The 26948-nt window shown below is 40.9% G+C and overlaps 1 protein-coding gene across 2 annotated transcripts in view; it reads left to right on the top strand.

Annotated features, from left to right (window-relative positions):
- The window catches only part of LOC114657848 (cadherin-related family member 3-like), a 30927-nt gene that overhangs the window by 1864 nt on the left and 2115 nt on the right, over nt 1-26948 (top strand). For both annotated transcript variants that reach the window (XM_051931079.1, XM_051931085.1), the window contains exons 3-8: nt 1641-1809; nt 13128-13213; nt 18748-18848; nt 20226-20327; nt 21617-21661; nt 26088-26233. In XM_051931079.1, the coding sequence (XP_051787039.1) occupies nt 1641-1809; nt 13128-13213; nt 18748-18848; nt 20226-20327; nt 21617-21661; nt 26088-26233 (649 nt within the window). The remainder of the gene's footprint in view (nt 1-1640; nt 1810-13127; nt 13214-18747; nt 18849-20225; nt 20328-21616; nt 21662-26087; nt 26234-26948) is intronic.

Raw genomic sequence — 26948 nt, forward strand, 5'->3', positions numbered from 1 at the left:
TTTCAGCTTTTTTCTAATATTTAATGTTAGTTTGCTCCATTACAGCATATGTCATGATATTGTTATACAGAATAAACAAGATAAATAGGCTGTAATCTTATAAAATATTGTAACAAAGGCACTATATAGGCGCCCGACTCGACACAGATGGACACCAAGACACGTATAAACACACAAGATTTTTATTTTTTGGTCGCACGTCTTCCCCGTGACCCACAGGCAATACACAGTCCATAAAGCACCAATCCCACACAATACAACACTCGTTTTCTTTACCACCACTCCTCCTCAGGCTTAGTCCTCCTCCTCCCTACTCTGGCTCCTCGAGTGGTGGTGGTAGGCCCTTTTTATACCCCACCCGGAAGCGTTCCAGGTGCTTGACCACCTGGTCCTAATTGTCCTTCCGGGTGGGGCTGAAAATACGTCCAACTGGGCTGCTGACTCCCTGCAGCTCCCCCTAGTGGCCATCCAAGCCCCCAACCAGGCTGTGGAGGACTCCATCTCCCATGGAGCCATGCACTAGGTTGGGGAGTCCTTGTCCGCCAGGGAGGCTGCCACCAAGGGTCCCGGGGGAGGTATTGAACTGTCCATAGCTGCTCCCCCGGAACAGATGTAGCAGAAGCGTCCCTGCTGGGCATGGGACCCGGCTGTCCATTACAAATCCATATATGATCTATGTTTACCTAGTGACCATTTATCTATGCGTTGTTTTCACATGTTTTTTCATGTTTGTTGTATGTAAGTTATTAAGTTCCTGCAATCAAACAATAAGAGAATAATTAATTATATAAATAAATGTTACTTTAAGTTGTGTATAAAGACCAGGAGAAGTATTTCTTTGAGAAGGGACATGATATGCTGTTTTTCCTTCAGTGCAGCCTCCCACATGTTTGCCCTTTCAAATGCCAAGTCCCGCATTGGCAGGACACCAATGTTGTTCCAGCAAAAATGTCATGGCACAGCATTCATCTTAAGGCAGCATGTACATTTAATGTACTCATCAGATTTAAAGTATCAGTGACAAACATAAAAGCTGCCATGGTTTATAAAAATTTAGGTCCCTTATCTGATCTCCTGGATCCATTTTTTTCTGTATGTCAGGTAGGGATGTTTTTGTTTAGAATTTGAACATAGAGGGCGACTATGAAATCTCGTGTTTTGTGAATCTGTCATTGTTTTGCATAACCAGAAGAATTTACCCATCAATGACACTTCATGGAAGAAAAAGTACAACAACATCTTTAGTATCTTCTACATATTCACCATGGAAAGGATCCTGACAAGAAGTATTACAGCCTGGTTGGGAACAGCATGTAGCAGGACCGCAGGGATCTGTGGTGTGGTGCAGTCAGCTTTATGATCACTAGGAGTACACTGTGTAACTTCAAGGGCATCTGCACAAAGCAATGTTGGGTCCCAACAACGGCAACCTCTCTATGCTGTGATCAGGACAATGGTACTGCTGCCTGAAGACCACATCAGAGTCTGAAGAGGAGTTTCTTCCCATAGTCCATCCGCACCATGAATAAGAAAGTGTCTAGAATTTCACTACATAATGTACTGTATGGATAATCTGTATGTGGCAAATACAATTTGACTTGCCTTGACAATGTTTGAAAAGATGTTTTAATGTTTCTCAGGTGGTTTTGGTTGAAAACCTTCCCCAGGATTTCCCACCCATCACACAACAATATGAACTACAGATATATGCGGAGGATATCAGAGGAGACACGGGCATGAAGACACTGGTGGTGAACGTAACTGAACAGTCAAGACCTCTAAAGTTCCGTGACAATTTAGGAAATCAAGGTAAAAAAAAAAGAATATTAAAGCTAAATGTGTGTGCATTTATGAGATGGTTTGGTGTTCCTTATCAATGAAATCTTTGACACATCCATTGAAGTTATTTCTTCACAAACATGCTATATAGGAATTTTGCCATCTAAGATCATGTTCTAAAATTAATAACTTGCTATAAATTTAAAAAAATATCTTGCCTGCACTGGTGCATTACATTGCAGTCTACAGTATATTGTATGGAAGAGAGCTTAAAAACGTACCAAATGCATACATTTTTCAAGCCAGGACAGTTGTGTGATTACACACACATTGTAAAATAGTATATATATATGTCATTTTCTAATAAAAAAACAGCAGGGTTATGAGATTCAATCATTTTAAAAGAAGCCCAGCTGTGCGCAATAGCGCAGCACTGCATCCTCCTGTGCAACATCCTTTCACTGCCCCAGAAGGTGGTTTTCTCCAGACACACCAAGTCACAGTAAATGGGGTCGACTTTACGTGACAAATGATACAAGAAAATAGAAAACGTATCCTTATGTCAAGAGACATAGTCCAAGGTTTTGCAATAAATTGATTATTTCCAGGTCCCTTTTGTTGTTACAAACATGCGTGGGAAACACAGAAAGGGCTGATCAATACTCAACAGCTGTCTTGGCTTGAAAATGGACGTATTTGTTAAGTTTTTAAGCAACAGAGGGGGCAATTTTTTTTTTTTTAATTTATAGAAAGAGCTTATCTTTATAACACAATTTTGAGTGGCACATGCATATATACATGCTTGTGAAGAAATATCTCTGACTTGAAAAATACCAAACTTATCCTTTAATCACAAGCTGCCTGCCCTTTTGTAGCATGAGCTGTCTGAATTTGTGGTAGCATGGAGTCCATAAGATGTAAAAAATGTGAGACAAGAATGATTGCCCTTGCCACTTGTCATCTCCATTATTGTTTCATTTTAGCTGGTTGAATGAGATGGTGGCGACTGTGGAGAAGAGTACTTTTAGAAGACCTACTCTCATTATGCTACAGCCAGTCTAGAACTTTCCTGTTCATGTGGCATGAAGCATCAGTCTTTTTGCTGATGGAGACACTGTGTCCAAAACCAGGATTCACCACGTCTGCAACAAAATTTACATTTATTCACTTAGTAGATACTTTAATCCAAAGCGATTTACAAAAGGGGTCAACAGAATCAAGTAAATTTTAATCTGGGGACTGTACTGAAATAAGTATCACAGAACAAGGTTACAAAATTGGTCATCATGAGTGAGGAGTTGAACTGACAATCACAAGTGAAGAACTTTAAACCAAACAGAACACAAGACTAGTTAGTCTTACTTAGGTACTTGGTTACTCTACGTATCAAAGGACACAGTGACACCACTAAAATATATTGTTGACACCTGGTAACATGGAACTGTGGGCTTGTGGGTCATCAGACTAGAAAATGTTTCCCCCAACTCTTGTTGTGTGCTTCTTAGCCCGCTACAACCTCCTCTTATTGGTTTTCTTTTACAGGTCTGGAGATCGATTAGGTTGTCAACTACAGTAATATTCTGTCACAGGAAACAAATGTCACAATTTAAATGTTTTCATCTTATTACTTTTATTTATATAATAAATTTATTTTCGTACTGTTTTATTATTGTGCCATGTTGATAATGTTATCATATTGCCATTTTAAATTTAAGTTGTTATGATGCTACATGTTGGTATTGGGCATGTTTCACCTCATATAGGTCATGATTATGTTGTTTTGGCTGCCGTCACTAATGTCTAACTTAATCCTCAGGAATTGTAAAAGTAGTTGTAGTAGCAAAGTCACATGTACAGAGTTCGGTGTAAAACCCTATTCAGACTGGATTATTTTTACATTAGGAAGTAGTGTAAAGTCAGTGATTTACTGTCAGTTCTTTACTCTATACAAGCATTTCCCCATTCCCTTTAGTTAATGTAGGCGTACCATTGAGTTAGACCACATTAACCGCCCTTATTCATAAGAAGTGTGTCCGATTCCACCTCCAAGGGGGATGGACCCATACCTACTTGCTTTTCTATATAAATTGTGTATATCAGTGTGCCAATGGATATAACACCCCCCCTTATTATTCAGCATGCACAGTAAGCAGTACACCAACAGTTCCTTGTTCCACTTCAGGTGCTGAGTAAAATAATTATTAATGGGTCTCTGTAACTTTAGCCTCATTCAAATTGCTCAAATTATGGAATTTTACTGACATGTCGATTCTCACGGACCTAATTTAACCTGGGATTATTTTTTACAGACTTTTTACAAAAGATGAAAGTCTCCCTAATTTTCATGGAGATATGAACACATAGTCTGTGAAAAGTTACTAATGTTAGTGATTCAGATGGGACTAAAATTACTGAGGTCCTCCAGTAAAAATGACTTTACCCCACCTCGTGGTGGTGTACAGCTAATCCCGATCAAATAGGTCTAAATTCTTACTTGTATATCCGACCAATATGTAACATGTTGCCATTCTCCAGCATCATAATACATAAATAGTCTTGACTAGAATATAAATAATGAGCTATTAGGTATGAAGAACTTTTTTTGCAGGATTTTTCTACTGAGAAAAAATTAATTTCACTAGTAATTTCTCTTTGAGAGTTTTACACTTTTGCTTGTGACCAGCGTTTGTCCTTACTTTGAGTCTGTCTTTTCCATTTGATATGATTGATGATCTTTTCGTCCAGTGTGTTGTCCTGAGCTCTGTTAGACTGTTCTTCCTCAGTTTTTTCTAAAGTACCTCATAATCCCTCGCATTTCTTTAGCCTTTTAGATCAGGCCTTTATGAAAGATCACAAGGTAGTTATGACAGTTTATATAATATATGACTCAGTCTCTGTTGGCCCTTTACGGTAACTGTCATATCAACTGTGGGTCTTCCTGAAACTGGATGACTTGCCCATGACACCAAGTGCATGAAAACTGCAGCTGCTGCTGTTATACACCCACGCCAATTTGACAGATCTGTGGTCTTACCGGTTTTCTTCCTGCATTTCACACACGTGACCCTACTTCGCTACTTCTATGAAACAGCACTGATAGTGCCACTGACTAAGTAGATAGTTATGTAGGAAGGACCTAGTAAAGTGAGCATTCAAAATATTGTAACATTATTTTATGTACCTTTGGGATTATTTCCAAATAGAACCTTTTGGGGGGAAGGCATGAAAATAATGAACAGTTTCGGAGTAAAGGAGGAAGAATAGCTTTTGTAGATCTCTGTAGTTGCTGTTACTGCTTCTGTCTTCTGTGAAAGAGAAAAGAGAAGTAAAGAATAAAGATGTGATCCATGTTATTCCTCAGTTGTGTCTCTGGAGACTGAGAAGTTCAGTGTTTTTTGTAAGGTAGCTAGCTATAGAGATGGTGGTTGTCAACTTCATGGTGCACAGTTATCAGATTCCATTAACTAATCAGACAGAGTGCTTCTAAATTACTGCCATTATTTGTTATACTGTATCACAGACAGTAGCACCCTTATCAAGTATGTCAGTACCACCAGAAGATACTGTGATGGATGCATTATTGCTGGAAGTGTCATATACTAACACTTGTTACAGACCTCACACATCAGGTGTATTCACGTACATGCAAGAAGGACAGTTTAAAAGAAAAGATGTAATTCATCTTAAAGCTGATCTTTCTCTTTGTTTTCATGTGAAACTTGCTTTAGAAGTTTATACAGATGTACAAATTAAAGCTTTAGCCACAATTTCCCCCACAAGACTGAGTATGAATACTGATTCAGCATACTGTCTGACTTTAATTCGAGCTATCCAAGAAACCTTTGGGTAAACTGTGGGCAAGCTACATGAAGCTTTTTAGAAGAAAAAAAACTTCTGCTGCATTTTTAAACTTTCATTAATGCACATTAACTTCCTTCATTGTACGACTGACCAGCAGCAAGCAGTTTATTTTCACAATAAACTAAAGTCATTTTGCTTCCCACAAAACATCAGGTGATATGAAGTCATGCTCTGATCATGAGGCAGCCTTCCCATTATTCTTTAATAAAACACTATACTTTTCTTGCATACAGTATGTAAATAAAATGCATTAGATTATAGGTGCACTATACAGTATTAAATGTAACATTAAGGCCACACACTGTAAAACGTGTGACATGCTTACATTATTGGGCGCTGTATATGTGCTGCGCCGTGCTCAACCCTCCATCCATCCATTTTCCAACCTGCTGAATCCGAACACAGGGTCACGGGGTCTGCCTCAATGAAATAATTTATTGCAGCAGTTCTGTCATATATAAATACAAACACTAGACAGCAAAATGTGGTCCAGGGCATCAAGGGCCAAAAAGAGATGAATGTCAGTGGGGAAGTTGAATGGCTATTTGCTTGTTCTGGGTTGTCTTTGAACAGACTGTGGGTACACAAATGTCAAATCTTACAGGCCCATCTCAGTGCTCTCTAGGTAAAGTGTGATAATTTGCATGCCATCAAGTAATTATTCCTATTATACTTTTATTATTGGGGCAAAACATTTGCACTAAGTTCTCATGAAACTGGAGACTAAATGCAAAATTGCTCAGATACAATAAAAATCAAAGGAAACTGGAAAAGAGGTGCTGTTTGAGAAGACATAGTAGAAGGTATGGATTAACAACCCCACCACCACCACCAAGAGAAAGGAGATTGACAAGTGATACATTTATAATTTATTAAAATGTAATTTAACTCTGACTGCTAGTGGAGTTGCTTACGCACACCATGATAGTGTAGAAGGCACAAGGCCAAATGAATATTGTCTAAGCATTGCATTGTGGGAAGGACAGTCTCTGGGGATTTGGGGAGTCTGTCAAACTGGTGGGGGGGCAAGAAATGATGGTACGTAATTCAAAACTTGCATATAGTATTAAATAGTTTTGAGATGATCAAAATGTAAAGTACAAATGTGCTCTCTGAATAAGGTGAGCTTAGTCTTGTCATTGTGGTTCATCAGTGCAAAACCCCATCTAATATGCAGTTATCCATCCATCATGTTGTTGAAACTGCTTAAGTCCAGTTCAGATTCTACACCTGAAACAGCATGGAAGCTGGTATTGCTGAAAAGGACATTGTAGCAGAATTTTTTGGTGGTTCACTATCGTCTCCAGAGATTGGCTCTGGCATCGCTGAAGTCTGGCAAACTTGGTGAGACAAATGGGCATTACCAAACTTGGGAGTACTTTGGGTTCCTGCCAGATGTAAGTTAAAGGACTGGGAGTGCAGGATTGGGTGAGTCACAAGGAACTGGTGGATGTCATCTGGAGCAAAAGCTTCAGTTAGTGTGAATATTTGGTTTGTTTGTTTAAACTGATGTTGGGAGGATCCAAATTGTTTTATTCTGACTGGCAGTTTTTTTATGGCCAGCAGATGGCACTGCTAACAGATCTAAGACTGAGCCAAAAAAAACAGGCACAGGGCAACAAGAAAGCTGAAATCTCAGCACAACTAATAAAACAATGCAATTACATGATTTCCAATGTAAAAACAAATTTCCTAAGGCTAAAAGATAAAAAAGCACCCAAGTGTATCTTCAAAATTGGTTAAACAGTATCCGTCAAATAAAGATTTAGTGCAATGAAATCTCATTTTATAACCTTAATACTCTTGAGGCAGAAGCTGAGGATAAGAACATGTTTAGGCTTACCATTAAATGGAGGCTTAGTTAATGAATCTGAGACAGTGGGATTTGCGAGGCTCATGAAGAAGTTCACGTTTTGAATGTGGCTTGCTTGCCATTGTGTATTACAGAGTTGTGGGTACCCTCTGGAGATACTGCATTTAAACCAGCTATGCCAGTGCATGGAAAAAATGTTTTGAGTACTGTATTGTCATTTTTTAAGATCTTATTATCTTGAGTTGAGTGGGCTGTGGATAGGTCACATAGCTTGGCAAATTGTTTCTGAAGATTGTGTTGAAGACCATAATGTTACAGAATATGGTGAAGTGTCGTTTTCATCCACCTCTTTGAAAGATTATTGGACTTTCCATTTTAATTGGGATTTCCTGTTGAAATATATCATAATGGAGCTTTGCTTCACTCTTTTTTCATGAACCAAGTTCTTTTGTAATTGTGGCATGTTACATAACCCAAAACTACAGTATATAGATATAATATTAAAAGGCGATACCCCTCCCTTAGTGATACGGTGGTAAGAAATCACACAGGAGAAATAACTTAGTTTTCTTTAATGACAGTTTAAATGGCATAACAGATGAAGGAAACCATAACAAGAATCCAGTTTGGAAGTGGGAGCCCGATGTATAGAGTATGCCATTTTCATCACTGCATTGGAAGGATTTTCCGGATCAGATGACAGTATCTCCCATCCGTCCGTTGGCTTCAAAGGTGTGCTGGGCAATGTTCCAAGGCTTTATACCTTTTCTTCATGTGCAGGCCCCCACTTCGGTGAATCATGCCATTCCAAACAAGGCAAAAAAGGATAAAGTTTCATGCTGACTTTGACACACAAAAATAGTATAAAATGCCCATTTCGCAGTTGTCCCTGTCTTTTCTTCTAATGCTTACCTGGCAGTTCTTATATGGTGAACTCCTGTGTGCTAAATCTGGCCTTGTGTTAGCTGTACATGTGAGTAGAAAGAAAAATGGATTTGTAAAATATTTTTGTACAGAGCACAGTGACATATTAAACTTATATACTTATTACAACCACTATTTTAGTAAACGGGTTACCTCAAAATCAACAGCTGCCAAACTATCTAATAGCAAAGTTACCAAGGTGGTAGGCCTAAGACAATAAAACCATTTGGATAATTTAATGGCTTTTAAGTCTTTGCAGAATCTCCTCAGTAAAACAATTTTGGATAAGCAAACAGACAGATGAAAAAATAATCCTACATGATACAGTGGACCAAATTTCAATCTGGTTAGACCCACACTCACCCATGACTTTCTTCCTTGGCTGGAGCTGAAGGAAGGATTCCGCCCTGGATGGGATAGCAGTTCAAGATGAATTTGTCCATGTGGGGATGGCATAGAATTATTGAGTGACATAAAATTCATGTATTTGGGAAAGCTGGAAGGAAAACTGGAGTTCCAATTGATACAAGCAGTACATACTGCATATAGTCCTCACAGAGAGTATCCATCCATCCATTATCCAACCTGCTATATCCAAACTACAGGGTCACGTGGGTCTGCTGGAGTCAATCCCAGCCAACACAGGGCGCAAGGCAGGAAACAAACCCCGGGCAGGGTGCCAGCCCACCGCAGGGTGCACACACACACACACACACACACCAAGCACACACTGGGAACAATTTAGGATCACCAATGCACCTAACCTGTATGTCTTTGGACTGTAGGAGGAAACCGGAGCGCCCGGAGGAAACCCACGCAGATACGGGGAGAACATGCAAACTCCACGCAGGGAGAACCCGGGTCTCCTAATTGCGAGGCAGCAGCGCTACCACTGCGCCACCGTGCCGCCCTCACAGAGAGTAACAGGGTGGAAATTCAAACCCTGAGCTCTATAGTCAGGGTTGTTAGATGTGAGCTTTTCACTCCTACTTGGGTTATTTTTGAAAATATTTTGCAGGAAAAATATTGATTTGGCAGTGTGCAGATTTTTGGTGCTATTTTCAAATGGTACATGCAGGCCTCAAATGGCAAAATTCCAAGGGAGACAATGACATGAACAGCAGCAAAACTTCAAGGGGGGCCCAACCCATAAATTGACAGTGCCAAAACAGCCCCCACCACAGTTGTCAACATTGTCATTCATTGGGTTGGTCCACATGGGTTTTCAGATGTCATTGGGCTGGGAGTATTTCCAGGATCTTGCAACTCTCTCAGGAGTTGGTGAGCTGCAGGAGTGACCATGTACTCACCAACATCTAGGTTCTTTTTCCCCAAATTAATTTCATATCAGTTTTCATATGCATTTCATTTCTAAGCAATTGCTTTCCGCTCACTGGTTTTCACAATTCCTACTTAATCTTCACTTTTGTTAAAAACTCTGGAAGCTCTGGAGTACTTTCTTTCTTTCTTTCTTTCTTTCTTTCTTTCTTTCTTTCTTTCTTTCTTTCTTTCTTTCTTTCTTTCTTTCTTTCTTTCTTTCTTTCTTTCGCCTCTTGCTACATCTGAATATGCACATTTAGTTTTATGACTCATCATCATCCCACTCAGCAGATTTTCTTTTCCATCTGGCCCCACCATCAAATTCCTCGTAGTGTCAGTGGAGCAGGGTGTAAATTTAACTTGAGAGTTAAAGCATTACCACAGTGCTTTGTTACCTTTGGACAGACTCCTGTAAAAGCACACAGCTGTACTTTTGTGCTGGAGATCTGTGAGCTGGAAGCCATTCACGCTGAAACATCTGGAAACATTCTGTCAACAATAATGGGGCAGCACAAAGTTTAAAGAAATACAAGGCTGAAGCAGCAAGGCGGTGATTATGAGGTGTCAATAGTTACGTAGTGCATTGTACACACTTTTTAATAGGGTTTGTGCCTGGCCATCACTAACAAAATATAAAACAAAAATAAAAATGAGTGTGAAAAAAGAGAAATTAGCAAATAAAATAATATTTATCCATGCATGTCAAAGGAAAGGATCTCTTGGAGCACAAAAATATGATTACTCCTTATGGAAAACTCATATTCTTCGAAATTGCAAACCAGAAATGAATTCCTTCTATTAGACACACTTTGCAGATTAATGTAATAATCATTAAGTTAAACATGAATAGTTTTAACAGAGAGATGGTACTGAATTTGATTGAGTTTTAAAATGACTTGAAAGACATTTACATTACATTACATTACATTTACAGGCGGAGTGGTGGCTCTGAGGCTAGGGATCTGCACTGGCAATCGGAAGGTTTCCAGTTCGAATCCCATAAATGCCAATAGGGACTCTGCTCTGTTGGGCCCTTGAGCAAGGCCCTTAACCTGCAATTGCTAAGCGCTTTGAGTAGTGAGAAAAGCGCTATATAAATGCAAAGTATTATTATTATTATTATTTAACGTAAACCAGGTGGGCGTCTCCTAAAGTCAATGTCATATTACATGACTTCTACTTGACAATTTCACTTGCAGTCCTGTAATCGAATCTGTATGATTTTGTGTGAGTGAGTGTCAGACTGGTTGGACTGAGTTGCTGGGAATGTCAAGTTATATGAGTAGTAGTCAGTGGAACATGCTGTGACTGCCTCTGGCTGGCTAAGATTATGTAAATGAAATCCACAGCCTAAAAATAATAGAAAAGTCATGTAATGTGACACCAACTTAAGTCACAAGTTATACATATTTTACCAAAAGAAAGTTAGCAAAGATACTGTAGCTAACAAAGTTCAGAATGTGCTACTGTCTCTGCATCTTACTACTCATTGTCTATTACCGTACATTTCTTTTATTCTACTTGAACTCTCCCCTATAGATCCAACAAGTTTTTGAACAGCAGTAGTTCTGCATGGTGTGCAGATATCCTCTGCAGGGAATCCTCAGATCAGCGCCTCGGCTGCCACATCAAGTTACTGGAGGAGATCACACTCTGAGTTCGCAGAGATCTTACACCAGCATTAAACTGTATTTGAACAGTTCCAGGCATATCAATATCCCATACCTTCAGACAGACAGTGGTCTTGATTGTGCAACTAGATATACTTACAAAAGCCACAAAAAGCCTTTTGTTTGTTCTAGACATGTACTTATATGAATGTAAATCACCAAGTGGCAGGACTGTTTGATATTTCAGTGTGGCACTCAGATGCTAACTCTGTTGATGTAGACCAGGAGTGGGCAAAGTCATTCCTGGAGGGCCGCAGTGGCTGCAGGTTTTTGATCCAACCCAATTGCTTAATAAGAAGCACTCATTGCTCAAGAAACACTTCTGTTTCATTTTAGTTATCTCCCTCATTAAGATTTTGAACCCTTATTGCTTATTTAAGTCTTAACCAGCTGCATTCTCGGTTTTTAATTGCTCCTTATTAGCAATTAGATGCAAATGACAAAAGAAACCAGCAGTTATCCATTTTGCTTGTTACCCTTTACACCTGTGTGTATTTATCGTGCACTATTTGGTTTCATTAAATACTTGGAAGGAAAGAGAAGAGAAAAAAGTGAAGCATTAAGAATTACCCATCTGTTTCACACTTCGAAGTATTTGGATGATATCCTTAGAATGGAAAAAAAAAAATCTAGGATATGAGAATGACTTGACATAGCAGAGTTAAAGCACTAACAAGCCATGAAATGTAATTATTGACAAGGATTGTTTTCTAATTAAGCAACTGGGTTGGAACAAAAACCCGCGGCCACTGCGGCCCTCCAGGAATGACTTTGCCCACCCCTGCTGTAGACCATAGTGTTTGCATGTTTTCATCTTTGCTGCCTTCTAAGCAGGTGTTTTGCAAGTTTAGCTGGAATTCCTTTTTAAATTAGATAAATGGAGAACTAAAGCTGACATCCACCTTACAGTCAATCAGAAAGAGATGCCACTTTTTTGAATTGTGTGTTCACACTTCCAGATGTGCAAGGACTTGCACATCTCACCATTTTGGAGTAGTTATTATTATCTTGAATTTTGTTGAATACTTATGTAGAATACAATTTAGCACTTTGACCAAACAAAAAGTGGAAATGTATTAATATTCCATTTCTTTTCTCCTTTCAGTGTTGAATATTTGATATTAATGTTGAAATATCTTTTAATACTCTCCTTTGGCGATTGTACTATATGACAATATGTTGACATATCTTCATTTTGTGTAATGTTTATGGCATTATTTGGCTGACATTTTATCATCGCTGGCGCTGGAACCTTAAAACATTGTGAAATGCGACATCTTTCTCTCATTCCCTCACACAAGATTTACTGGAGGCCATCTTCTTCCTCAGCTGCACCCAAACCTGCTGCATCTACTTCTATCTACCATTGCTTCTTCCATGTGGTTCCAATAATCTTCTCTCTGCCTCATTCTCTGCTTGCACACTTAAATTGACAGATCCCCCTAAAATCGCTTAAAAGTTGTAAGAGGCAACACCATCTGTACTTACTTTTCCCATCTCAATTGGCTGATCCAAGCCAGGATTTTCCCCAGGCCACAGGATTTAAGTCCCTTATGACAGCATTTCTCTTTCAGGTCTACAAAGCCCCACCAAAAATGTCATTTTTCATTGTAGATGCCTTTGTTCAAAGTCATGCTAATAAATACGGTGTAGCTGTCTTTCTAATGCATTAAAATCATTTCTTTATAACTTGTTTGCATTTCAGATTTTCTGTTTAAAATAGTGGAAACAATAATTGTTTTTTTCTTTTTCTATTTTAGATGTATTGATATACATTGAAGAGAGAACCAACCCGGGGCTTATTTACCAGCCCAGTGTTTTTCACTTGGGAAAGAATAATCTCACCGTAAGTCAGCTAACCTACTCTCATAAACTGCACATGAATCTAGTCTTTGCCATGTTACTCTGGTAACTTCGGGGCCTTTCATCATAGCAACAGGGTTTCAGAATGGGGACACCCATAATGTAAATAAAATGGGATGGCGAAATGAAGTTTAAACAAAATGACAAAACAAAATGATATTGAAACCAGAAAAAGCAACTTTTAAAACCCTGGGGAAAAAAAATAAGAAGTCCAAAAGATAAAAATTTAACAAAATCATAACTTGGCCAAATTGTTAACTTTTAAACTCTTAAAAAGTTTTAGTAACAAACATTTTTCTGAAATTCGTTCAATATGAAATTACAAGTCACATGTTTGAGAGCACTGGAACCACACAACAATATTCAGATTATCTATACTTCCTCACCCACCTACAGCCAAGATCTTGCTTCTTCAGATTTCTATCTTTTTGTAACCCTCAAAAATGCCAACCATGAGAAAATAATTTGCAAGTGGTGATAAAGTTATTAACGAAGTGAAGTAGCTTTGAGTACAGAATGCAGGCTGGTACAAGATGGGAGTACATGCTAATAATTCTTGCTGGTGCTATGCTGACTCAAAAAGTGGGACAGTATTTTGAAAGATTTGAGCCAGAAAATGAGATGTATTCAAAATACACATAGAGATTGAAACCTAAACTCATCGCACTTTTGTCAAGCCATAAACAAAACCTAGAAATTTGAGTCATAAAATGTTTCCAAAAACCTGTAAACCTGAGAGTATGAAAAAGAATGAACAGCACTAAAGGAAACATCAACAAACTCAAATGAAAACACGGCCACCTCTGCCGACCTTTAAACCCATTGTGTTAATGACATCAGGGTCATGACCTCTCTGACCACACCCCCAGCAACCAGGAGCCTTGACTTGGCCATTAGATTTGTGACAAAATTAAAACAGTGCAAAATATTTTTAAACAAAGTGAACTAACATTTTTGTTAAAAATATACCATACATTTGGAATCTTCATAGCCAAGAACACTTAATTGACATATAAAGATCAGGAACAGCTCTAAATAAAGGTCAAGAAATTTTTAAAAACAAAATCATAACAGGTGCAACGCTATTGAAGTTGATGGAGATTATGCAGCAAACTGAAAAGTGTAGCGTGTAGCAAATTCATCTATCCAATGTGGGAGTATTAATTAACAATTTTACAATCAATTTCAAGCAATGAAAAAATAATGTTGCACAACTTTCTGATCACCCCTTGGTTTTTACTTTCTCATTTAAGTCCTTTATTTTGGAAGCTCTTCTCATGAGGGATTAGCACATTGACTGAAAGTAATCTGACTAAAGTGATCTTTACTCTTCTTCAATTGCACACAAGCTGAAAAGTGGCCAGTTTATCTTCTTGCTAAATGTCACACTGCTTATCTTTTAAAAAAACTGTATTTTTGAGAATGTCCTTACTTAGCATCCAACCTCGACCAGAAGGCTTTAATTTCCACAGCAAGACAATAAAATGGTTATATGTATACAGTATGAATATAAATCAATTATATCTGCAGATAATGTATCTTAGTCCATTAATGTATTATTGATTATTACTAATATTATTAATTGTTGATGTATTAATTATTGATTTTTAAGTGTTCTTCACTCTGACATACTGCTTTGGCTTTCTTTAGAAAAACATTAACTCTTACATTTTTTGGGTAGTTTCTTTCTTGTCTTTTTAAGGAGTCAAGGCTGGGGGTCTATCAAGAAACAGGGCCTGTTAAAGTGCATGAGGGATTTCTTGTGTGATTTTGGGTTGTATAAGAAAGAAATTGTTGTTATAAATTAACCTCTTTTTAAAGAACTATTTGATGAAATTTAAAGGGCATACTGACAATCAGAATTCTCATAATCACTCCCCTCAACCCCTTTGGCCTTGACTTCCCTTTGCACTCTAGATGTTAAAACAATGGGACTGTGCCACATGACTTGCCATATTCTAAGTGCTTTACCTCTCATCTCATGTCATTGTTTTCTTCACTGTAATATAAATCTTTAACCTTTGCTTTTTCAATAAATGCAGATGCACCTGTTTGTGTTCATGTCGCATGTTTCAGTTTGCTTTGATCATTCTTCTTTTTGAAGGATTTAAAAAAATGCAATCAACCATCCACAGTCAGGAGAGTAATTTCTGCCCCATTGTTTCAATTAAATGTCAAAATGATTCTTAGTGAAATAAGTGATTGGGAGAGTGGGTCCTAAAAGCCATTATCATTTGGTAACCTCTTTGACGACTGCTAACCTAATTCTAGTCTTATAGTGTCTTTGGCTGAAGGTCACATGACTATAAACAGGGAGCCTCTTTAAACAGAGGTGCTCCAATAGCAGAGGCACCGCCTTGTGAGCATCAACATTTACGACACATTAAAATCTAGAGATAAAGAGGTAAACTCAGTGTGAACACAATAAAAATTCAGCTACATTGAAAACACTTAACAATCATTTTTCATGTTTTTTAACTTAACCCTGCAAAAAATGTTTCTGTAAGGAGAAGGAGCTGGCTAAAAACTGGTCTCACATTATTGTACCGCTGTTTAAAAAACCCTTTCACCGTCCACATGTGACCAACATCTCTTCCTGCTAGCCACAACAAATACAGAGCACACCAATAGAAACAAATGTAAGTGGGGAAATAAAATTATTATTGCAAATACTGGAGAATACATACAATAAATAAATCAGCTCTTTACAAAATCCTGCACTTGCTTTAAAGTGACTTTAGCTGCAGGTGGAAGTCCCATTTTAGTTATGGTGCCAAGCAGAGTTGTGTTGCGGTGCAGCAGTCTATTTATTAGTATTTAGCCAGTGAAAGTGCTGTGAAGAAGCTGTCTGCTGTTTGTCCAATCCGATAGCGGTTACAGAACATCATATCTTTGATTGCCGGTACAACAAACAGTTCTGAGCAGGCATGAACCACGGTACCAAGTGTGGTCATTGCTGCTCTTGAGAAAAGAATGGAGATAAACAGCATCAACTCAGAGAAGGAGAGGCGAGTTTGTTGTACCACATGAACATCACTGAGAGAATAAAACTGGAAAATAATTAAAAAACGCTAACTTTTACATGTAGCCAAAATTTACACCGGGTATTACAGACTCAAAACAAATATATGTTTTTTTTATTTATTAATAATAATAACAATATAATAGCAGCTCACTACTCAAAACACAGAGCACCGGGGCTCGAACTGGCAACCATTCAGTTACAAGGCAGCAGTTCTTTCCTCTGCACCATCCTGGAATACATGTTAGCTTTCTGTCGATTTCTGCTTTAGGTACAGTATGTGTTCAGCATTTCTTGCCTCACATTTCCTTTCATCCTACACTTACCCAGATCTTTGTAGACACAGAAAACGCATAAAATGCATGTATTCCAAATGACGGTATACTGTATTGATTACCCTTTACAACTCCAGACCTCACACGCAGATAAGAAGCCTTGGCTTGAGCTGGGAGAACTTTTTGCCCAAGTTGAGCTCTATCAAGGGGTGGGGTGGGGATGGGATAGCAGGCTGCTTGGTGCTTGTGCTGATCGCCACATTAACAAAACAAAAGACGCTGATGGAGAGATGCGAAGGAATTTAAGGTGGGCCGGAATTACAAATTTTTTTTGTAGGTTTCAGGGATTCTAGTGTTAATTGGCCATCTGAGTTAGGTGCTCCTCTTCGCATAGTCCATAGCTTTCCAGTGCCTATTTATTCATTTTACTTTTTACAGCAATGCTGGAAAGGTACAAACAGACACTGAAACTAAACACACCTGACAATTGTTACATTACAAAATCCATAGTTTCCTAGTGTAGTTAGAGTGCAGCATATAATCAAATAAAGCAATTTAGGTTTTTGGGCAAAATTGCCTCTTTTTCTGTTTTGTTAACATTAATGGCTAGTTGTGAAGGGTAAGTCTGATGCTTCAACTCAGGCACTTAAGCAGGTACACCATATGGCCTAAGGTTTGTGGACATCCAGTGTCATGCTTGTGCATCACAGGGTCACCTTCTGGGCTCAGAGAAGGTAAGAACTACCACCCCATGACACAAGGGAGCAATGTTGCTGACGATGTTGTCTCTAATTCCACCCAGAGAAACTAAGTGAAGGCAACTGACCCCACCTCTTCCAGTCCAGTGAATATAAAGCTCAGAAACTCCCAGCAGGAACTGTCTCATTGCAGAACAAGCAAACCGTCAGACATAGCTCTGACCTAACCAGTGTGACCTATGCTTTGAATTACAGCATTTTTGAACTTATTAGTTATTAAAGTGGGTGACTTGGTTGGCATCCCAACATTTCTTTGATGGATGTGTGTGTTCTCTCGGTTGGTGACACTGGCCATCACACCTATATGAGTTTGTTTAGCATCCTATTCCAAAACCATGGGTATTATTAAGGAGATTGACCCCTATTTAAAAGCTTGCAATCCTCTGGGAAGGCTTTTCACAAGATTTTGGAGTGTGTCAGTGGGAATTTGTGCCCATTCAGCCAAAAGAACGTTTGTGAGGTCAGGTACTGATGTTGGACAAGAAGACCTGGTTCACAATCAGTATTCCAGTTTATCTCAAAAGTGTTCAATAGGGATGAGGTCAGAACTCTGTGCAGGCCACTCATGTTCCTACTTGTCTTTATAGATCTGGCTTTGTGAGCGGGGGCACAATGATACTGGAATAGAAAAGATCCTTCCCAAAAATGGTTGCCTCAAAGTTGGAAGTGCCAAATTGTCTGAAATGTCTTTGTATGCTGTTGCTTTAATAGCATTCTTCACTGGAACCAATAGGCCTAACCCAAACCCTGCCATTATTTCACCTCCACCAAACTATACAGCAAGCACTATGCAGTCCTGAAGTAGCATTCTCCTGACATCTACCAAACCCAGATTCATCCATCAGACTGCCAGATAGTGATGCGTGATACATCACTCCAGAGAACACATTTCCACTGTTCCTGAGTCCAATGGCGGCAGGCTTTACACCACTCTGGTCGACATTTGGTATTGCACATAGTAATCTTAGACTTGCGTGCAGCTGTTTAATTATGGAAACTGTTTTCTAGAAACTGTCCACACGTAGTTCTTGTGCTAATGTTGCTTCCAGATGCAGTTTGGAAATCTATGGTACAGGTAAGTGATGCACCAGAGGATAAGCCATTTTTATCTAAGCTTCAGCACTCGGCAGCCCCACTCTGTAAGATTATGGCTTAGCTGTTGTTGCTCCAAGGCCTTCCACTTCAAAATAATAGCACCTACAGTTACCTGAGGTAGATCTAGCAAAGGAGAAATTTCACACACTGACTTGTGGCGAAGAGTTCTTCAGTATGAACTATTCCACCGCCAATGTTTGTTAATGGAGATTGCTATATGCTTGATTTTATGAGCCTATGAAACACCTGAACTCAATAATTTGGAGTGGTGTCCACGTAGTTTTGGCCATATAGTGTAGCATGCAGTTTGTGTTGTTTAAAATTTAAGTCTAATCACATACCCTAAATGTATTCTGTTTTGTTTCAGTATTCGCTGGCACCAAGCACCCCTGAATTTTTTAATTGTGATTCAACAAATGGCTTTATTTATTCCCTCAAACCATTCAGATTTGACAAAGATCCTCACAGGTAAGACTCTCTCTGTCATTTATATAGTGACATGTTAGGCAGGTGTGAATGGCTAACCCTGAGGCCCTGTTTGCTACTCCAGCTCTTCTCTTTAAAGTAAACTTCTAAGGAGCTTATCAACTTACAGGGTCTACGTTTGAAGTCCTTCTGAACAGTATATGTACTGTACATATACTCTGTCCTTGTTTCCTTCCCATTTTTGATGTGTAAATATAAGCAGATATAGGGATGAAGAAGACTCTTGAGTAATACCCTGGCTATTGCAGAGATAGTCATTTTGAAGTAATATTAAGGTGTACAAGGATACTGCTGGCATAGCCTGTTGCACAGAATTTGACATGACAGTAATCTGCCTGTTGTTAGTCATGCAAGACAACGACTGATTGATGAGGTGAGCCTTTCAAAGAGAAGCAGTAGGTGGAGTGTTGGGAAGAGGTCATTGGGAGTCACAGTTCTTCTTCTTACTAGCCAGCAAATTCAGAACAGTGGAAGATGCACACAGACATGCGATTTCTTTGGAATCTTCTAAACCCTCTGTTGGGTTCCCTTTGGTCTAGTTGTAGTGAGCTAATCCAATGAAAGGGGATGTGAAACTACAGTTCATATCTTATACAGAGAAGATATTGTATCCAGAAGTGTTATCTGTCAATAAATTAAATACCAGGGCTAGTGTTCTTCTGTACTGGAACATTTAATGTCTCATCAATTCTCTAGGCTACTGTAGGCACATTCTCTAAATATTCTTATGTGTGCCCACAGTGTTTGCCAGATGCATTTTTGTTTAGATCAGAGTAGCAAAGGTACAGTCATGCTGCATCAGTCTGGGCATCATCAGTTACTAGCAGTATTAGTTGACATTACGTCATAAAAATGAGTAGTTTAATGCCAGCTGCAGGGGAGCTGATAAAAATTTCAAGCTTGTCAACATCTCAAAATAATTCCAACTAGTGTGGCATTAACAATTGGTCATTCTAAAGACAGTGAGCTACATAAAAAGCCATGTGAAGAGAGTGAAGCCATTGGCATTTGAAACAGGTGAACACTGGTGTGGTGCTACAACTAAAATATTCAAAATGGCAGCACATTACATCTTTAGGACTAATGATAACATGATTATCATAATATAAAAACAGAGTGTTTTTTGGCTTTTAGTGTTTTAGAGAACCTGTCTGATTGTGACTATGCAGTCAACAAGGCTGAGGAGGACTTGGGCTGTGTCGAACTCATGGCCGCTATGATTTCTGTAACCCAGCTGATGTCACTATTTTCAAAGCTCGGGATCTTTCTGGTACAAACAGGAAGAAGCTTAAAAGCTTCATGGGGTTCAACTGCCCAACTCTAATTTTGACTCTGTTCCCTACTTTTTTTGTCATGCAGTTATATATTGATGTTGAATGTCAATGATGGCACTTACATCATCTCAGGAAGAATTATTGTTTATATTGTGAATATGGATGATGGCACAATTACATTTACCCAGTGAGTTTCAGAATTCTTAAAAATTTCCAGTTTTGCTTTCCTTCTTACAATATTTAATTTAAAGATGCTTTGCATTATTAAACTTGGTGTGGGAGCATTTCTTTCCTGTCCTTTTACCCCTGTCCATTTCTTCTGTGGCTCAGTACAGTTAGAGTTGGTGTTTTCTTCTTCTCCCTCTTGTGGGTTTGTTGGTCCATGTCTGTGCCCTCTCTGCCTTCTCTTCATTCCTGACATAGATTGAACTATAGATTGGCAATCTATGTTCAGGATTTAGAAAATGGATGGATGGATATACATATATGTAATCATAATGCAAAATATAGTCAAGTGAGCACCAAGGACTTTCATAACCATTTCCAAAGCTTCTACACCAGCATTGAGCAAATGTGTTTTCACTGACATCCCTCTTTGTGCTTCATACCAATACAAAAGGCATCCATCCTTCCATGACATTAAAGTAGAAGAAGCAGGTTTGAAAATAAATGGGTGGTTGTCTTTTCTAAGCAAACAATGCAGTTCCCAATACCCTTCACCATGACCTCATGTTTAAAACAGTAATCTTTTTCAGCTTCCTAGTCACTAAGTCTTTGATCTCATTTCTGAAAGTGTGTTATGACTTGATTGTTCATCTCTTTTCTTTCTATTTCCAATTTTTCTTCAAAATGTAGTTCACATAGTTAAAGACGACCCAGATTAGGACTTTAAACTACTCAAAGGCAGCAGCAAAACTGCTTATCAATAGTAAATCACATGCTCAAGAACATGAGAGAAATCTATGAAGATCTGTATTTAATACTGAAGCCAGGATATACTTCTTCACACAAAGAGTCATAGCCCTCTGAAAAAACTACTGGGTCATGTAGTTGACAAAGAATCTTCAACACCTTTTAAAAAGTATGTGGACAACATGTTTTTAGCCAAAACAAACCAGCTTGATTGAGTCAATTGTCCCCCGCCTTTCATCAAGATCATTATGTTCCTCTGTATTGCTTTCAGTTTTATGTAGTAGTTTTTTTCAGAGATCACAGGGTGGTTTTTAAACATTGAAGTAACAGTAATAAATATGTCGGAGACACACACACAACTACTACATTTAAATTATAAGCGATTAGAATGAAACCGCTGCAATGTAATCCTTTTTCCCTTACTGTGGGCACTCTTATGCCATTAGTTCCTTTATTTCCATCACTGCTCTTTGGTGTTGTTATTGAATTGCCTGACCTTCTTTTAAGAGCTGCCACTATTATTAAAAGGTCTAAACTAAGTTTTCTTTCATTTCCTTTTTATAGATTTTTTTGCACCTATCCTGGTTCTGAAGGAAAAATGAACATCAGGTAAATGATTTTGAAAAGAGGTCTCCTCTACACAGGTTATCCTCAATGTTGGCTATCTGGAAGTTTCTATTAAAGAGATCCATCAGTAGCCTTTGTCTGTTCTTAAACACTGCACACTTGATAATGAGGTGCTGGCAGGAGGCAATGCTGCCTTTGTGATTATGTGTTTCACAGGTGTGAAAACCTGGAAACCCGACACTTTGCTGAAGTTGGGCAGGGGACACAATTAAACAACAATGGGAGGAAGAAAGGAGAGGAGAAACCCCTCCTTTAACCGCCACCTTATCGTGGTGGAGGGGTTTGCGTGTCCCAATGATCCTAGGAGCTCTGTTGTCCGGGGGCTTTTATGCCCCTGGTAGGGTCACCCAAGGCAAACTGGTCCTAGGTGAGGGATGAGACGAAGAGCGGTTCAAACCTCCTATGATGAATGAAAAATTTGGATGGCCTTTTCCCTCGCCCGGACGTGGGTCACCGGGGCCCCCCTCTGGAGCCAGGCCTGGGGATGGGGCTCTATGGCGAGCGCCTAGTGGCCGGGCCTGCACCCATGGGGCTTGGCCGGGCACAGCCCGAAGAGGCAACGTGGGTCCCCCTTCCCGTGGGCTCACCACCTATGAGAGGGGCCAAGGAGGTCGGGTGCAGTGTGAGTTGGGTAGTGGCCGAAGGCGGGGACCTTGGCGGTCCGATCTCGGCTACAGAAGCTGGCTCTTGGGACGTGGAATGTCACCTCTCCTGAAGGGGAAGGAGCCTGAGCTAGTGCGTGAGGTTGAGAGGTTCCAGCTAGATATAGTCGGACTCACCTCGACACACAGCTTGGACATTGGAACCAATCTCCTTGAGAGGGGCTGGACTCTCTACCACTCTGGAGTTGCCCCCGGTGAGAGGTGCCGAGCGGGTGTGGGTATACTTATTGCCCCCCGACTTGGAGCCTGTACATTGGGGTTTACCCCGGTAGACGAGAGGGTAGCCTCCCTCCGCCTTCGGGTGGGGGGGACGGGTCCTAACTGTTGTTTGTGCATATGCACCGAACAGCAGTTCGGAGTACCCACCCTTTTTGGAGTCCCTGGAGGGGGTGCTAGAGGGCATACCTTCTGGGGACTCCTTGTTCTGCTGGGAGACTTCAATGCTCACGTGGGCAATGACAGAGTGAGACCTGGAAGGGCGTGATTGGGAGGAATGGCCCCCCCCGATCTGAACCCAAGCGGTGTTTTGTTACTGGACTTCTGTGCTCGTCACGGATTGTCCATAACGAACACCATGTTCAAGCATAGGGGTGTTCATATGTGCACTTGGCACCAGGACACCCTAGGCCTCAGTTCGATGATCGACTTTGTGGTCGTGTCGTCGGACTTGCGGCCACATGTCTTGGACACTCGTGTGAAGAGGGGGGCGGAGCTGTCAACTGATCACCACCTGGTGGTGAGTTGGCCACGATGGTGGGGGAGGATGCCAGTCAGGCCTGGTAGGCCCAAACATGTTGTGAGGGTCTGCTGGGAACATCTGGCAGAGCCCCCCTGTCAGAAGTAGCTTCAACTCCCACCTCCGGCAGAACTTCGACCACATCCCGAGGGAGGTGGGGGACATTGCATCCAAATGGGCCGTGTTCCGTGCCTCTATTGTTGAGGCAGCTGACCGGAGCTGTGGCCGTAACGTGGTCGGTGCCTGTCGTGGCGGCAATCCCCGAACCCGCTGGTGGACACCAGCGGTGAGGGATGCTGTCAAGCTGAAGAAGGAGTCCTACAGGACCCCTTTTGTCCTGTGGGACTCTGGAGGCAGCTGATAGGTACCGGCAGGCCAAGCGGAATGCGGCTTTGGTGGTTGCTGAGGCAAAAACTCGGGCATGGGAGGAGTTTGGGGAGGCCATGGAGAATGACTTTCGGACGGCTTTGAGGGGATTCTGGTCCACCATCCGGCGTCTCAGGAGGGGGAAGCAGTGCAGTGTCAACACTGTATATGGTGATGATTGTGCGCTGCTGACCTCGACTCGGGACGTTGTGGGTCGGTGGGGGGAGTACTTCGAAGACCTCCTCAATCCCACTAACATGCCTTCCAATGAGGAAGCAGAGCCTGGGGGACTCAGAGGTGGGCTCCCCCATCTCTGGGACTGAGGTCACCGAGGTGGTCAAAAAACTCCTTGGTGGCAGGGCCCCGGGGGTGGATGAGATACGCCCGGAGTTCCTCAAGGCTCTGGATGTTGTAGGACTGTCTTGGTTGACACGCCTCTGCAACATCACATGGACATCAGGGACAGTGCCTCTGGATTGGCAGACCGGGGTGGTGGTCCCCCTCTTTAAGAAAGGGGGACCGGAGGGTGTGTTCCAACTACAGAGGGATCACACTCCTCAGCCTCTCTGGATAAGTCTATTCAGGGGTCCTGGAGAGGAGGGTCCATCGGATAGTCGAGCCTCGGATTCAGGAGGAACAGTGTGGTTTTCGTCCTGGTCGCGGAACAGTGGACCAGCTCTACACTCTTAGCAGGGTCCTGGAAGGGTGCATGGGAGTTTGCCCAACCAGTCTACATGTGTTTTGTGGACTTGGAAAAGGCATTCGACCGTATCCCTCGGGGAATCCTGTGGGGGGTACTCCGAGAGTATGGGGTACCGGCCCCCCCCTGATAAGGGCTGTTCGGTCCCTGTACGATCGGTGCCAGAGCTTGGTCCGCATTGCCGGCAGTAAGTCAAACCCGTTTCCAGTGAGAATTGGACTCCGTCAGGGCTGCCCTTTGTCACCGATTCTGTTCATAACTTTTATGGACAGAATTTCTTGGCGCAGCCAGGGTGTTGAGGGGGTCCGGTTTGGTGGACTCAGGATTGGGTCACTGCTTTTTGCAGATGATGTTGTCCTGTTTGCTTCATCAGGCCGTGATCTTCAGCTCTCTCTGGATCGGTTCGCAGCCGAGTGTGAAGCGGCTGGGATGGGAATCAGCACCTCCAAATCCGAGACCATGGTCCTCAGCTGGAAAAGGGTGGAGTGCTCTCTCAGGGTTGGTAGCGAGATCCTGCCCCAAGTGGAGGAGTTCAAGTATCTCGGGATCTTGTTCACGAGTGAGGGGAAGAATGGAGCGTGAGATCGACAGGCGGATCGGTGCGGCATCCGCAGTGATGCGGGCTCTGCATCGGTCTGTCGTGGTGGAAAAAGGAGCTGAGCCGCAAGACAAATCTCTCAATTTACCAGTCGATCTATGTTCCTATCCTCACCTATGGTCATGAGCTATGGGTAGTGACCGAAAGAACGAGATCGCGAATACAAGCGGCTGAAATGAGTTTCCTCCGTAGGGTGTCTGGGCTCTCCCTTAAAGATAGGGTGAGAAGCTCAGTCATCCGGGAGGGGCTCAGAATAGAGCCGCTGCTCCTCCGCATCGAGAGGAGTCACATGAAGTGGCTCGGGCATCTTATCAGGATGCCTCCTGGACGCCTCCCTGGTGAGGTGTTCCGGGCACGTCTAACCGGGAGGAGGCCCCAGGGAAGACCCAGGACACGCTGGAGGGACTATGTCTCTCGGCTGGCCTGGGAACGCCTTGGGATTCTCCCGGAAGAGCTAGAAGTAGTGGCCGGGGAGAGGGAAGTCTGGGCATCTCTGCTCAAGCTGCTGCCCCCGCGACACGACCTTGGATAAGCGGAAGAGGATGGATGGATGGATGGGAGGAAGAAAATATGGAAATACTAATATGTACAGTACTAAGCAACAACCATTAACTGCTTTTTTTCACTCAGCAGTTTATGCCCACCAAGTATTTGCACCTATGCAGAAAAAATAAAACGCTGAAAATGAGTGGGCACAACACAACTCAAAATGGGAAAATCTCAGGCACCCAGTTCAAATCTTGAAAGCAGAGCAGTGGACAAAGATGCAGTGATCAGTTTGGTTTTATAAACAGCCAATCCTGGTTTAGCCAAAATAACGGTGGAAGTTTACTTCACCAAAATAGACCACAGTTTAATATATTCTATCTATCTATCTATCTATCTATCTATCTATCTATCTATCTATCTATCTATCTATCTATCTATCTATCTATCTATCTATCTATCTATCTATCTATCTATCTATCTATCTAATTGTCTTTTATATACAGTATTGTTATATAATTGAAATAATCTCCTCAATGAAAGGAATCCGGATGTATGCCAGCCCACTGTTCCTGACTCAGCCAAGAAAGTGTTAAGTATAAAGTTAGCTTTCATTAAAAAGCTGAGTTCACTTTCAGCCAGGTATGTTGAGTCAGTTGTGGTAAATAATTGCTGATGTTCATATAAATTGTTTCTGTGGTTTTCTATAGTGTGCAAGTGAATGCAGTTTTCTTTCTTTTTATCTTTGGTACCTCACCTTTTTGCAGTAATATTATTAGTGATTTATTTGTTTAAAAGTGAAAAAGGTTAGGATATTGGAAAAAAGCTTTTTGAAAAACATGTTGCATTTGTTATTCTAGCACTACAAAAACATGTACAATTCCAGAAGAATTGCTGCCAGGAACAGAAGTGGCCAGAATATCAGCACAAGACCCAGATGACTTTAATTTTTTGACCATCCTCCATTACAGTATGACTGGCTCCACAAACTTTTCCATCAATCCTTGTAAGTCTCCACATAAATTGTATACTTCAGTTCAAGTTTACTGTATAATTTTCAAATACAGTGCCTGAACTTATTTCTATGCATATCCCCACTCAATTTGGGTTTAATTGACACATCTATTGTTAGAAAAATAAAACCTGCAGTGAAAGTTAGAATTCAGTGTGGTGCTGTTTTAAATGCCATGTACTGTACCTTATTGCATGGGTGTGCCAGTAAGTGTAGCAGGGTGTGGGTCAAACAGCCCACCTTCTGATGGTTGGTGGCACAGCTGGCCACAAACCAGCCACCTCCACCTTACTCCAACAGTTCTTTGTGAAGAAGGGCCTTGTTGTTTCTCCTTAAACTGTTTTTTTTTCTTAAATTATCTACCATTGGAATTACACATTCAAAAGGACATGTTGTCCAGTGTTCACTATGCTGTCTGCCTAGCTTTTCAGATTTTGGCTATCAAAGTTAAGATGGAGTAGTAGTCCATAGCCCATGTGTTTCTTCCTCTTAAACCTTATGCAACCCAGTACCAGGCCAACAAGGGATCAAAAAATGTTTTAAAACACTTTTCATTGCATCATACAGATAAACTATGCTAAACATGAACACATGTGTCTGCTACATACTCCTAGTGATCGCATTGTTATAGTAGGAACAGTTGACGTTTAATCAGGCACGAAATCATATGTGTGCTGCATCATACACCTTCACCCAAAAACAATTAAAA

Source organism: Erpetoichthys calabaricus, chromosome 1 (genome assembly GCF_900747795.2).
Source record: "Erpetoichthys calabaricus chromosome 1, fErpCal1.3, whole genome shotgun sequence".
NCBI lineage: Eukaryota > Metazoa > Chordata > Cladistia > Polypteriformes > Polypteridae > Erpetoichthys > Erpetoichthys calabaricus.